The following is a 13912-nucleotide window of genomic DNA, read 5'->3' as shown; positions in this document are numbered from 1 at the left end:
TCTTCCTCTTAACAAGACATTCAACCTCTCTTGTCAACCATGGTTCCCTCACTCAACCATCTCTTCCCTGCCTGACAGGGACATACATATCAAGGACACAAAGTATCTGTTCCTGACAGCCTATGTTCCCAACTTATGCATTTCAGTTCTTGTCTGACAGCATCGTATTTACCCTTCCCCCAATTGTAAACCTTGCCCTGTTGCACGCACCTATCCCTCTCCATTACTAAAGTGAAAGTCACAGAATTGTGGTCACTATCTCCAAAATGCTCCCCCACTAACAAATCTATCACTTGCCCTGTTTAATTACCAAGTACCAAATCCAATATGGCCTCCCCTCTGGTCGGACAATCTACATACTGTGTTAGAAAAGCTTCCTGGACACACTGCACAAACACCACCCCATCCAAACTATTTGATCTAAAGAGTTTCCACTCAATATTTGGGAAGTTGAAGTCACCCTGTGACTTCTGCACCTTTCCAAAATCTGTTTCCCAATCTGTTCCTCCATATCTCTGCTGTTATTGGGGGGCCTATAGAAAACTCCCAACAAGGTGACTGCTCCTTTCCTATTTCTGACTCCAATCCATACTACCTCAGTTGGCAGATCCTCCTCGAACTGCCTTTGTGCAGCTGTTATACTATCTCCAATTAACAATGCCACTCCCCCACCTCCTTTTTGCCAAAGGAGCCGTTGGCAATGGCATTAAGAACGTCAAGGGTCTGGCGGGTGGGATGGGGTGAGGGGGGGATAGAGCACAGGGTCTCGCTTTACGTGGACAATCTACATTTGTACATAGTGTACTCGCTGGGGGGGAAATTGGAGAGATTTTGTGGATATTAGAGGAATTTGGATGGTTCTTGTGATACAAATTGAATATGGGTAAGAGTGAGGTCTTTGCGAGGGTAGGAGAAGAGATTGGGTGAGATGCCGTTCAAGGTGGTGAGAGGGAGCTTTCGATATTTGGATATCAAGGTGGCACGGGAGTGGGAGCGGAGAATGATCGCCACGGTGCCAGTTGGGGGCTGCTCAACGCGGAATCCCCCCAGCGATTCTCCGCGCTCGATGGGCCGAGTGCCCGCCGAATTCGACTGAGTCCCGCCGGCGTCGTTCGCGTGTGGTCCAACCCGGCGGGCCTCGGCATTCTGGCTGCGGGGGCCGTCCTGGCGGGGGCGGGGGGAGGGGGGATCCGACTGCGGGTGGCCAGGCCCGTGATTGGGGGGTCCCGATTGGCGGGCGGGCTAATTCTGGGGGGTGGGGGTGGTCTATGTCCCTCCACGCCAGGCCCTTGTAGGGCTCCGCCATGTTCCCTCGGGGCCGGCGCGAAGATGGCAACTGATGTACCATCGATTGCACGCGAGGCGAGTGATTTACCAAAGTCTGGCTTTAATTAACTAGAACACAGCTCTGCGATCGTCTACAGTGGAAAGGGACGATCGTCAGGCGTTTGAGCATTTATACCTCGTTAATAGAGGCATGGTTAACTCAGCCTCTCGGCCAATCGGTCGAGAGGCACATGACCGACCAAGGCCAATGGTAAGCCGACGTTCTGGCCCAATGGCAGACGAGTATGCAGATCATATCATCACATTCACCCCTTACGGAGAAGGAAGGCGGGGGGTGGGGGGGGTGGGAGAACTGATGATATGAGTAGCCGTCGGGAGAATAATTTTCTCTCCGTACCCTTATCGAATTTGGGGGCTTGCCACTGGCCCAGACATAACAATATTTACAAAAGAAAGTCCATGGGGCTGTATAACTCTAGAGGGATTCGATCAGTCTTTTGGTGGTCCTTGACGTCCTGGCCGAGCGCCGTAGTGGAGGAGTTGTCGTCGGATCGGCTGATGGTCCTGCTGACATCCTGGAGTCCGGGAGCGATGGACCTTGAATGGTCTCCGTCACCTGAGCTGGCTGCGGAGACGCCATGGATGAGGGATGGGGAAGCTGAGTGGGGTGCTGGGGTGAAAAAGGGGAGGGGGGGTCTGTGGGGGGGGGGGCGCACGCCGGCGGGTGCCAGGTCCCGGAGGGAGACCGTGTCCTGCCGACCGTCGGGGTACTCCACATACGCATACTGCGGGTTAGCGTGGAGTAACTGGACTTGTTCCACCAACGGGTCGGACTTGTGCACCCGCACATGCTTCCGGTGCAAGATGGGTCCGGGGGTGACCAGCCACGTCGAGAGAGGGGATCCGGAGGACGACTTCCTGGGGAAAACAAGAAGACGCTCATGAGGTGTCTGATTAGTTGCAGTACAGAGGAGTGAGCGGATAGAGTGCAGTGCATCGGGGAGCACCTCTTGCCATCGGGAAATAGGGAGATTTCTAGACCGGAGGGCCAGTAGTATGGTCTTCCAGATGGTACCATTCTCCCGCTCGACCTGTCCGTTACCCCGGGGGTTATAGCTGGTCGTCCTGCTAGAGGCGATGCCCCTGTCGAGCAGGAATTGACGCAGCTCGTCGCTCATAAATGAGGACCCCCGATCGCTGTGAATGTACGCGGGGTAGCCGAACAGTGAGAAGATGGAGAGTAGGGCCTTAATGACGGTCGATGTGGTCATGTCGGGACAGGGAATGGCGAAGGGGAAGCGGGAGTGTTCGTCGATAACCGCCAGGAAGTAAATGTTGCGGTTGTTAGAGGGCAGGGGCCCCTTGAAGTCAATGCTAAGACGTTCGAAGGGGCAGGATGCTTTGATCAGGTGTGCGCGCTCGGGGCGGTAGAAGTGCGGTTTGCACTCGGCGCAGATGTGGCAGTCATGGGTTACTAACCTGACTTCCTCGATGGAGTAGGGCAGGTTGCGGGCCTTAATGAAGTGGTGTAGGCGGGTCACCCCTGGATGGCAGAGGTCTGCGTGGAGGGAGCGGAGGCGGTCTATCTGCGCGCTGGCGCAGGTACCGCGGGACAGGGCATCAGGAGGCTCATTGAGCTTCCCAGGACGATACAAGATATCATAGTTGTACGTGGACAACTCGATCCGCCACCGTAAAATCTTGTCATTTTTGATCTTGCCCCTTTGTGCATTATCAAACATGAAGGCTACTGACCGTTGGTCTGTGAGGAGGGTAAACCTCCTGCCGGCCAAATAGTGCCTCCAATGTCGCACGGCTTCGACTATGGCCTGGGCTTCCTTTTCCACAGATGGGTGGCGGAGTTCGGAAGCCTGGAGAGTTCTGGAGAAGAAGGCCACGGGTCTGCCCGCTTGGTTCAGGGTGGCCGCCAGAGCTACTTCTGAAGCGTCGCTCTCGACCTGGAAGGGGAGGGCCTCGTCGATGGCACGCATCGTGGCCTTTGCGATGTCCTCTTTGATGCGGCTAAAGGCCTGGCAGGCCTCCGTCGACGGCGGGAAGGTCGTGGTTTGCATGAGGGGACGGGCCTTGTCCGCGTAGTTGGGAACCCATTGGGCGTAGTATGCGAAAAACCCCAGACACCGTTTGAGGGATTTGGGGGTATTGGGGAGAGGGAGTTCCATCAGGGGGCGCATGCGTTCGGGGTCGGGGCCTATCACTCCGTTACGCACTACGTAGCCGAGGATGGCTAGGCGGTCGGTGCTAAACGCGCATTTATCCTTATTGTACGTGAGGTTAAGGAGTTTTGCGGTTTGGAGGAATTTCTGGAGGTTGGCGTCATGGTCCTGCTGGTCGTGGCCGCAGATGGTGACATTATCAAGGTACGGGAAGGTAGCCTGTAATCCGTACTTGTCGACCATTCGGTCCATCTCCCGTTGGAAGACCGAGACCCCATTCGTGACACCAAATGGAACCCTAAGGAAGTGGTAGAGGCGCCCGTCAGCCTCGAACGCGGTGTACAGTCGGTCACTCGCGCGGATGGGGAGCTGGTGGTAAGCGGACTTAAGGTCCACAGTGGAGAAGACCTTGTATGTCGCGATGTCGTTTACCATGGTAGAAATACGGGGAAGAGGATACGCGTACAGTTGCGTAAACCGATTGATGGTTTGGCTGTAATCGATGACCATCCGGTTTTTCTCCCCCGTCCGGACCACCAGCACTTGGGCTCGCCAGGGGCTGTTGCTGGCCTCGATGACCCCTTCCGTCAGCAACCTCTGGACCTCGGACCTGATGAAGGATCGGTCCTGGGCGCTGTACCGTCTGCTCCGTGTGGCGACGGGTTTGCAATCGGGGGTGAGGTTAGCAAACAGGGAGGGAGGGTCCACTTTGAGGGACGCGAGGCTGCAGACAGTGAGGGGGGGTATAGGGCCGCCGAATTGAAAAGTCAAGCTCTGCAGGTTGCACTGGAAGTCCAGTCCTAGGAGTGCCGGTGCGCAAAGGTCAGGGAGGACAAGGAATTTATAATTTTTAAAAACCTTCCCTTGGACCGTAAGGTCCGCGATGCAGCACCCGGTGATGTGGACGGAGTGCGAACCTGAGGCTAAACCGATTTTGTGTGTTACGGGATGGACAGGGAGCGCGTGTCAGGGTGAATGAAGCTTTCCGTGCTCCCGGAGTCCAGCAGGCAGTCCGTCTCGTGGCCGTTGAGGTGGATCAACGTAGTCGTTTTGGCGAGCGTGCGTGGATGAGACTGGTCGAGTTGAACGGCCGTGAGCCGTGGAGAAAATCCGTCTTCGCCGTCCGAGTCGATGCTGGAGGGACCTTGCGTGGCAGATCTGGAAGACGGTGGCCAGGATCCATATGTGAGGTGAACGGCCGGGAGCCGTGGAGAAAATCCGTCGTCGCTGTCCGATTCCATGCTGGAGGGACCTTGCGTGGCAGATCTGGAAGACGGTGGCCAGGATCCATATGTGAGGTGAACGGCCGGGAGCCGTGGAGAAAATCCGTCGTCGCTGTCCGATTCGATGCTGGAGGGACCTTGCGTGGCAGATCTGGAAGTCGATGGCCAGGATCCACATGTGAAGTCTGTTCCCCAAGATGGCGGCGCCCAGGACCCGCACGTGGGGTCGGGGCCCCAAGATGGCGGCGCCCAGGACCCGCACGTGGGTTCGGCACCCCAAGATGGCGGCGCCCAGGAAGCCCTCGTGGCCGCTGGTGGCGGAGCTAGCGTTGCCGGCGCTGTGAGCGGTGAGGCGTGCAGGCCGGCTCCAGGAGGCGAGCCGGGTGTAGCAGCTGTGGGGACGCGCAGGCCGGCTCCAGGAGGTGAGTAACATGCATCAGCTGTGGGGATGCGGAAGCCGGCTCCAGGACGCCGGTTAGGTGCATCAGCTGTGGGGATGCGCAGGCCGGCTCCAGGACGCCGGTTAGGTGCATCAGCTGCGGGAGGAGGTAAGGCGCGCGGGCCGGGTGCGGGGGGCCGGGGGCGGGGGGGGGGGGGGGGCAGAGTCGCGCTGCGGGCAGGCAGGGACCGGGAGGGCCCGGAGAGGCGGGCCGGTCGGGCGCCGGGGCCCGGGGGCGGGGGGGAGAAACGTGGGCGGCGGGCAGGCAGAGGCCTGGAGGGGCCGGGGAGGTGCGCTTGTTGGCCGGCGGGGCGCGAGTCGGGAGCGGCTGGAGGGGCCCTGGGGGAGAGAGAGAGGCACACAGGCCGTTTGCTGAGGCCTGGGGGAGGGGGGGAGAGTGCTGTGCAGCTTCCAGAAGCGCTGCAGCCAGCGTTTTGGCCTGGCAGACCGTGGAGTAGTGGCCCTTCTTCCCGCAGCTCTTACAGAGGGCGGAGCGGGCTGGGCAGCGCGAGCGAGGGTGTTTTGCGTACCCACAAAAGTAGCAGCGGGGCCCCGCGGATTTATCGGGGCGCCCCGTGGCACAAGCCTGAGGGAGGCCGGGAGTGGCGGGTGGCTGGTGGGAAGCGTGCAAGGAGGCGGCCTGGCCAGGGTCATAGGTGCGAGCGCTTAGATCTGCGACCTCCAGGGAGGCGGAGAGAGTCAGCGTCTCCGTTAAACTGAGTTTGTCTCTTTCCAGCATCCGCTGGCGGATCATGGGAGACAGCATCCCAGCCACGTAAGCGTCTCTGATGAGTAGCTCCATGTGCTCTGTAGCGGACACCGCTACACAGGCGCAACCTCTCTCCAGGGAATAGAGGGCCCGGGCATATTGGCCTAGAGACTCACCGGGGACCTGCTTTCTGGTGGCCAGCAGATGTCGAGCGAATACCCTGTTGATCGGTTTGATGAATTGTCCTTTTAGCTTTTGTATAGCGTCATCAAAATCCGTTTCCTCTTTGATTATGGCGTAAGCGTCAATACCCACGCTGGAGTGGAGGACGTGCAGCTTCTGTGCCCCGGTGGGGGGGTGGTTGTAGATGCTAGGAACCCTTCAAGGCAAGTCAGCCAGAGTTGGAAAAGTTCTGCAGAGTTCGGAGTTTGCAGGCTGATGCGGAGGCATTCGGGCTTCATGCGGAACTCCATCTTCAAGTCGTAGTTAATTAAATTGATGTACCATCGATTGCACGCGAGGCGAGTGATTTACCAAAGTCTGGCTTTAATTAACTAGAACACAGCTCTGCGATCGTCTACAGTGGAAAGGGACGATCGTCAGGCGTTTGAGCATTTATACCTCGTTAATAGAGGCGTGGTTAACTCAGCCTCTCGGCCAATCGGTCGAGAGGCACATGACCGACCAGGGCCAATGGTAAGCCGACGTTCTGGCCCAATGGCAGACGAGTATGCAGATCACATCATCACAGCAACCCACGCGCATGTGTGGAGCTGCGTGAATCTCTCCAGTGCCGTGCTGGCCCCAATATGTGATAACCACCAGTGGGGCTGGATTGGGGGTTTAAGAGGTGGCAGCGGGCGGGGACCGAGAGATTTGGGGATCTGTTCATTGATGAGGGTTTTTCGAGCCTGAAGGAGCTGCAGGAGGACTTTAAATTGCCAGGGGGGAATGGATTCCGGTATTAGAGTTGGAGGCTGGGTTATGGAAGGAGGCCCTGTGGAGAGTTAACGCATCCTCGTCATGCGCCAGGCTCAGCCTGATACAATTCAAGGTGGTCCACAGGGCACACATGACTGTGGCCCAGAAAAGCAGGTTCTTTGAGGAGGTGGAGGATAGGTGTGGGCGCTGTGCGGGGGGTCCTGTGAACCATGTCCATATGTTTTGGGCCTGTCCGAGGCTGAGGGGTTTCTGGCAGGGATTTGCTGACGTCATGTCAGAGGTCTTATAAATGAGGTGGAGCCGAGTCCCAAGTCCAGAGGTGGCGATCTTTGGTGTGTCGGATGACCCGGGAGCCCAGGGGGTGAGAGAGGCCGATGTCCTGGCCTTTGCCTCATTGGTGGCCCAGAGATGGATCCCACTAGGATGAAGGGATTCGGAGCCTCCAAAGTTGGGTGTATGGGTTAGTGACATGGCGGGGTTTCTCAGACTTGAGCAGGGGGTAGTGGGGTGGGGAGAAGGGGAGGCATGGGACAGATGAGTGAGGGCAGAAGAACCTACTGAGGGGGTGTGGGGAAGGTGGCACTCTGTATGTAAGCCATGTTGGCTGGTGTTTGTGCTTGGGGGGGTTTGTTGGTTATATTGCTGTGTTTTTATTCTTGTTGAAATTTGATGTTTAAAATTGTTACATTTATAAATGTCTCAATATAATATTTTCTAAAAACAAAAGAATTGAAAAGCAGAGAAGCTGGTGGATCCCAACAGGATCACCTGTCTCTGCATTATAAACCAATACTGAGATAGGTGAAAATAGATTTACTGGAATAATATCAAGTCTAAGCTGAAATCAACCAGGAAGGAAAGAAAATAGAAGAATGAGTGGGGACCCAATCGAGGTCTTTAAGAAGCACTTGATAGGTTAGAGGTTGAGAAGATGTTTCCATTTGTGGAGAAGTCCAAAACGCAAGGTCATAGATATAGGATTGTCTCTAATTAATCCAACAGGGGATTCACAAAGAGCTTCTTCAACCAGAGGGCAGCAAGAATGTAGAGCTCTCTGCCACATGGAGTAGCAAATAGCATTGATGGAAAGCTGGAGAAATTCACGGGGGATCATATAATAGAAAGTTATGAAGAGGATGCAAATTTCTCATAAACTCTGGCATAAAATTGTTAGGGAAAGGGCCTTTTTTGGTGCTGCACATTCTGTGTGATTCTTTATGTCAGTAACAATACCCAATATTGGAACAAAACTTGAACTAGAGCCAATTCTGGGGAAGTGCCTGTACCAAAAACTTGACCCACTATTGGGGCAGTATCAGTACTATGAGAAATACTAGCGATACCTATCCCAGCACTGACCCTGTTCCGATGTTATTAACACTGTACAGAGATGAGAATGGATCCTTTCCAAAATCACAATGGGCTGCCAGTTTGAATTGCTACCTTTCTCCCAACATGTCTTGGTTTATTGCCTGCTCCATTTTCCATCACTGTGGCATTTTTTAAAGATCTTAAATTGTACCTTCTGCAACTCTTCCAGGAATAAAGTGATGAGTGCCTTCGCCTGCTTGGCTTTTAACGAATATAGGACCAGCTGCTCATTCTTCAGAGAAAGTTCCAGCATGGTTTCTTCCTGTAATGTCACACTCAGAATTTCCACATAACTGTAACAAAGAGAGAGAGAGATTTGTTATCTGTACCAGTATATTACTCAGCCTCGGCGAGATTCCCTCTGCAGGCAACATTCTCCAAGGTTCCAACACAGAACAGACATGATGAGCGGGATGGCCTAATGTGTTGTGCATTTTTGACTATTCTATGAACCAGCCTCCGTACCAGCCTCCCCGGACAGGCGCCGGAATGTGGCGACTAGGGGCTTTTCACAGTAACTTCATTGAAGCCTATTCGTGACAATAAGCGATTTTCATTTCATTTCATTTTCAACAAGTAAAGGAGGAGATAGTAAAGAAATTGAACAATAAAACGAGAAGTCACCTAGTCTGGATGGAATGTACCTTCGGTTGCTGATGGAATGAAGGGTGGGAATTGCAGTCTTCCAATCCACCTCAGGTATGGAGTGGCGCCAGAATAGAACCATGGAAAATAGGAGTAGGTGGAGGCCATTCGGCCCTTCGACTCTGCTCCGCCATTCATTATGATCATGGCTCATTATCCAACTCAATAGCCTGATCTCGCTTTCCCCAGATATCCTTTGACCCCTTTCACCCTAAGTGCTATATCTAACTGTTTCTTGAATACAGGGGTGAATTCTCCACTGGCAAGATTCTCTGTTCCGCCAACACCGTCACCCCCCCACCACCCCCCCACCCACAGGTTTCCCGGCAGCATGAGGTAGCTACAATAGAACATAGAACATAGAACAGTACAGCACAGAACAGGCCCTTCGGCCCTCAATGTTGTGCTGAGCAATGATCACCCTACTCAAACCCACGTATCCACCCTATACCCGTAACCCAACAACCCCCCCTTAACCTTACTTTTTAGGACACTATGGGCAATTTAGCATGCCCAATCCACCTAACCCGCACATCTTTGGACTGTGGGAGGAAACCGGAGCACCCGGAGGAAACCCACGCACACACGGGGAGGACGTGCAGACTCCGCACAGACAGTGACCCAGCCTGGAACCGAACCTGGGACCCTGGAGCTGTGAAGCATTTATGCTAACCACCATGCTACCGTGCTGCCCTATGAGAAATCCCAATGGCTAGTGGTGGGAACGGAGCATCCCGCTGCCAGTGACGGCGCACAGCCGAGAAACACGGGGCTGGGGAGGCGGTGAATTCACCCCACTGTGTTTTGGCCACAACTGTGTTTTTTGTGGCAGCAAATTCTACAGGCCTATCACACTCTGAGTGAAGACATTTCTCCCCACCATAGTCCTAAATGGTCTACACCGTATCCTCAGACTGTGACCCCTGGTTCTGGACACCCCAACCAAAGGGAACATCCTTCTTGCATCTACCCTGTCTAGTCCTGTTAGAATTTTACAGGTTTCTAAGAGATTCCCCCCTCATTCTTCTGAACTCCAGCGAATATAATTCTAACCAATTCAATTTCTCCTCATAGGTCAGTATATCTCAGCAATCATTCTGATAAACCTTCTCTGCACTGCAAGAAGCAAGAATATCCTTCCTCAGATAAAGAGAACAAATTGCACATAATATTCCAGGTGTGGCCTCACCAAGGACCTGTATAATTGCAGCAAGACATCCCCGCTCCTGTACTCAAATCTTCTCTTGGGGCGGCATGGTGGCACTGCTTCCTCACAGCTCCAAAGGCCCAGGTTCGATTCTGACCTTGGGTGATTGTCTGTGTGGAGTTTTCACCTTCTCCCCATGTCTGCGTGGATTTCCTTTGTGTGCTCTGGTTTCTTCCCACAGTTCAAAGATGTGCAAATTAGGTGGATTGGATATTCTAAATTGCCCCTAGATGGGGTAACGGGGATAGGGTGGGGGGTTGGGCCTAGAGTTGGTGCAGACTCAATGGGCTGAATGGCCTCCTTCTGCACTGTAGGGATTCTATGATTCTTGCTACGAATGCCAATATACACTTTGCCTTCTTTACCAACATACCATTTGCCTGCTGCACCTGCATACTCGCCTTCAATGACTGGTGTGCAAGGACACCCAGGTCTCGTTGCACATTCCCCTCTCCTAATTTATGGGCATTCAGGTAATAGTCTGCCTTCGCAATTTTGACATTAAAGTGGGTAATCTCACGTTTATCTACATTATATTGAAAATGCCATTTATTTGCCCACTCACTCACTTGCCCAAATCACACTGAAGGATCTCTGCATCCTCCTCACAGCTCACCCTCCCACCTAGCTTTGTGCCATCTGCAAATTTGGAGATATTACATTTTGTTCCTTCATCTAAATCATTAATATATATTGTGAATACCTGGGGTCCTAGCACTGATCCCTGCGGTACCCCACTAGTCACTGCCTGCCAATTTGAAAAAGACTCTTCTATTCCTACTCTTTGTTTCCTGTCTGCCAACCAGTTTTCTATCCATATCAATACACTACCCCTAATCCCATGCACTTGAATTTTACATGCTGATCTCTTATGCGGGACTTTGCCAAAAGCCTTCTGAAAGTGCAAATAAACTACATTCACTGACTGCCCTCCATCAACTCTACAAATTACATCCTGGAAGAATTCCAGGAGATTTGTCAAGCATGATTTCATTTTCATAAATTCCTGCTGACTCTGTTTGATCCTGCACTGAATTCCAAGTGCTCTGCTAAAAAAGTCTTTGATAATGGATTCTAGAATTTTCCCCATTACCTATGTCAGGTTGACTGGTCTATAATTCCCTGTTATTCTCTATCTCTCTTTTTAAATAGTGGGATTATACTAGCTACTGTTCAATCTGTAGGAACTGTAGGAATATTGTGATAGTTATGTCCCTGTTCAAAAAAAGGCAAGTGGGATGAAGCCAGCAAGTACTCAGCCTAATATCAGTGGTGAGAAATAATAATAATAATGTCACAAGTAGGCTTCAGTGAAGTTACTGAGAAAAGACCCTAGTCGCGACATTCCGGCGCCTGTTCGGGGAGGCCTGTATGGGAATTGAACCCACGCTGCTGTCTTGTTCTGCATTACAAGCCAGCTGTTTAGCCCACTGTGCTAAACCAGCCAGTCATATACATAAGAAAATATATAAGACAATAATCTGGAGCAAAACCTTAATAAATTACTGATTAATAAATGAAAACCAGCAGAGACTTGATAAAGGTGAATCTTGTTTGACTAATTTGATTGTGAGCAGTATCAGAGAAGGTTGGTGAGGAGACTCCATAGAATCCATCGAATCCTTACAGTGCAGAAGGAGGCCATTCAACCTATCGAGTCTGCACCAGCCCTTGGAAAGAACACCCTACTTAAGCTATGGTTGATGTATTTCTCTATTTTCAAAAGGCATTTGACAAAGTTCTGCAGAACAAACTTATTTGCAAGATTGAAGCGATAGTGTCAGCCTGGATACAAAAGTAGATAAGATACTTCAAATAGAGAGTAGGGTTAAAGGTTTGGACCGACATTCTCGGTTCGCTGACGCCGGAATTGGGAAACACAATTGGATGGAGAATCGTTTTTGAGACCGAAATCACGGCAGGCGGCGGTTTCACGCCAAATTGTAATTCTTCAGTGCCTTGACAGCGGCGTCAATGCGTTCCAGAACACAGGTACAGTAAATGGCGTTGGCATATCATTAGTGGGCTTGACCCGGTATTCTACGGGGCCTCCGCGATTCTCTGCCTCCACCGGGGGAATTCCCGGTGGAGAGGGTCACTTGTGCTTTTAAAAATCGTGAAACTGGCACAATGTCTGCTGTGGGAGAGAGTGAAGGTAGGACATGAGGACAGACGCGACCATGGGATGCCGGTCCTGACACTGGCCCCGGCTGGCTGTGGGGGCGGGGGGGGGGGGGGGGGGGTGGGTACAGGCTGTGGGGTGAAGGCGACCCCCACTGTGATGTGTTAGGCAGGTTGGTTCGATGTGGACTGCACTCGATGCAGGGAAGCTAGAAACAGACGTCTAACACTGGAGAAGATCCAACACTGTTTTATTCAACGATAGAACTGATAAACATATTCAGCTGTGGGTCGACACTATACTGAACTGACTGGAGACCTAGTAGTAGCCTGACCAGACTTACTAGCTACCGCATGGTGTTTGCACTGGCTAGCTCACGGACTCTGACTGTCCCAGTGGCTGGGTCCAGAGAGAGCGGGAAACCTAGTGCCCTCTGGCTTTATAGTGGTCGTGTCCTGTCTGCTGATTGGCTGTACTGTGTTATGTGCTTACTGGTCATCCTGTGTGTCAATCACTGCCTGTCTGCATCTTATTATATACATGAGTGGATATTATGACATCTCCCCCTTTTTTTTTTAGATAAATAAATACTAAGGTGTGCGTGCGTATATATATATATATATATATACATATGTCTGACTATATACAAAAGGTGTCTAAATGAACGTATATACATAGGAATGTGTCGATAGTGCAGATACATGGCAAACGAAACAATATTTACAGAGGTTAAATCGATGAAGTCACAAAATGTGCTAAAGTTCAGTCGACAGATTCACTCTTGGTGGGCGGCAAATTCTTGTTGATCGCCCCAGAGGTGGATCAGGAGCAGCCTGCACATGGATAGACGGGATCGCTGCCATCGCGATGGTCGCGGGGGCTGGCAGGATTGTTGGTAGATCGGTGGCCTGGTGGCAGGGTACATCTGGAGGAAGCATCATAGGCGGCGGGGCACTTCGATCAGGTAGCGGGCATGGAACTCTTCGCAGTGCCCGTCTTTTGCGCCATAGCAGGGAGCCATCAGCCATGCGGACAAGGAACGATCTCGGGGCCACTTGTTTGATCATAACAGCTGTGGCTGACCAGCCGCCCTCCGGCAACTGTACACAAACATGATCAGTTGGGTAGATCCGTGGCATGAGCATCGTATGTGGCCTTCTGTTGGGCCCGGGACTGCTGCATTTTCTGTAAGACCGTGAGGTGGTCAAGGTCTGGAACATGGATGGCTGGAACTGTGGTCCTCAGAGTGCGATTCATGAGCATCTGCGCTGGAGACAACCAAGTGGAGAGTGAGGTTGCCCTGTATGCCAGCAGGGCCAGGTTGAAGTCGGAGCCTGAGTCTACAGCTTTGCACAGCAACCGCTTGACAATATGGATCCCTTTCTCGGCCTTCCCGTTTGACTGCGGGTAGTGGGGACTGGAGGTAACGTGACGGAAGTTGTAGGACTGTGCAAAATCAGACCATTCCTGGCTGTAAAAGCATGGACCGTTGTTGCTCATTACCGTGAGCGGTATCCCGTGCCTGGCGAACGTTTCTTTGCAGGCTTTGATTACCGCCTTCGATGTGAGGTCGGACAGTTTCACCACTTCTGGGTAACTGGAGAAGCAGTTGACCAAGAGTACGTAGTCATGCCCCTTGGCGTGGAAAAGGTCTACACCTACTTTGGACCATGGAGAGGTCACGATCTCATGCTGTTGCAGCGTTTCCTTGGGTTGAGCTGGTTGAAACTTCTAACAGGTGGGGCAGTTGAGGACTGTGTCGGCAATGTCCTGGCTGATGCCCGGCCAATAGA

General features: G+C 52.5%; 1 protein-coding gene across 1 annotated transcript in view; it reads right to left on the bottom strand.

Moving 5' to 3' along the window:
* The window catches only part of myo15b (myosin XVB), a 709406-nt gene that overhangs the window by 119050 nt on the left and 576444 nt on the right, over nucleotides 1–13912 (bottom strand). The window contains exon 49 of the mRNA XM_038776546.1: nucleotides 8297–8438. Within this exon, the coding sequence (XP_038632474.1) occupies nucleotides 8297–8438 (142 nt within the window). The remainder of the gene's footprint in view (nucleotides 1–8296; nucleotides 8439–13912) is intronic.

The sequence above is a fragment of the Scyliorhinus canicula genome, chromosome 18 (genome assembly GCF_902713615.1).
Source record: "Scyliorhinus canicula chromosome 18, sScyCan1.1, whole genome shotgun sequence".
In the NCBI taxonomy this organism is placed as follows: Eukaryota; Metazoa; Chordata; class Chondrichthyes; order Carcharhiniformes; family Scyliorhinidae; genus Scyliorhinus; species Scyliorhinus canicula.
Note: the sequence above shows the minus strand (reverse complement) of the source record. Positions and strands in the feature narration are given on the sequence as shown.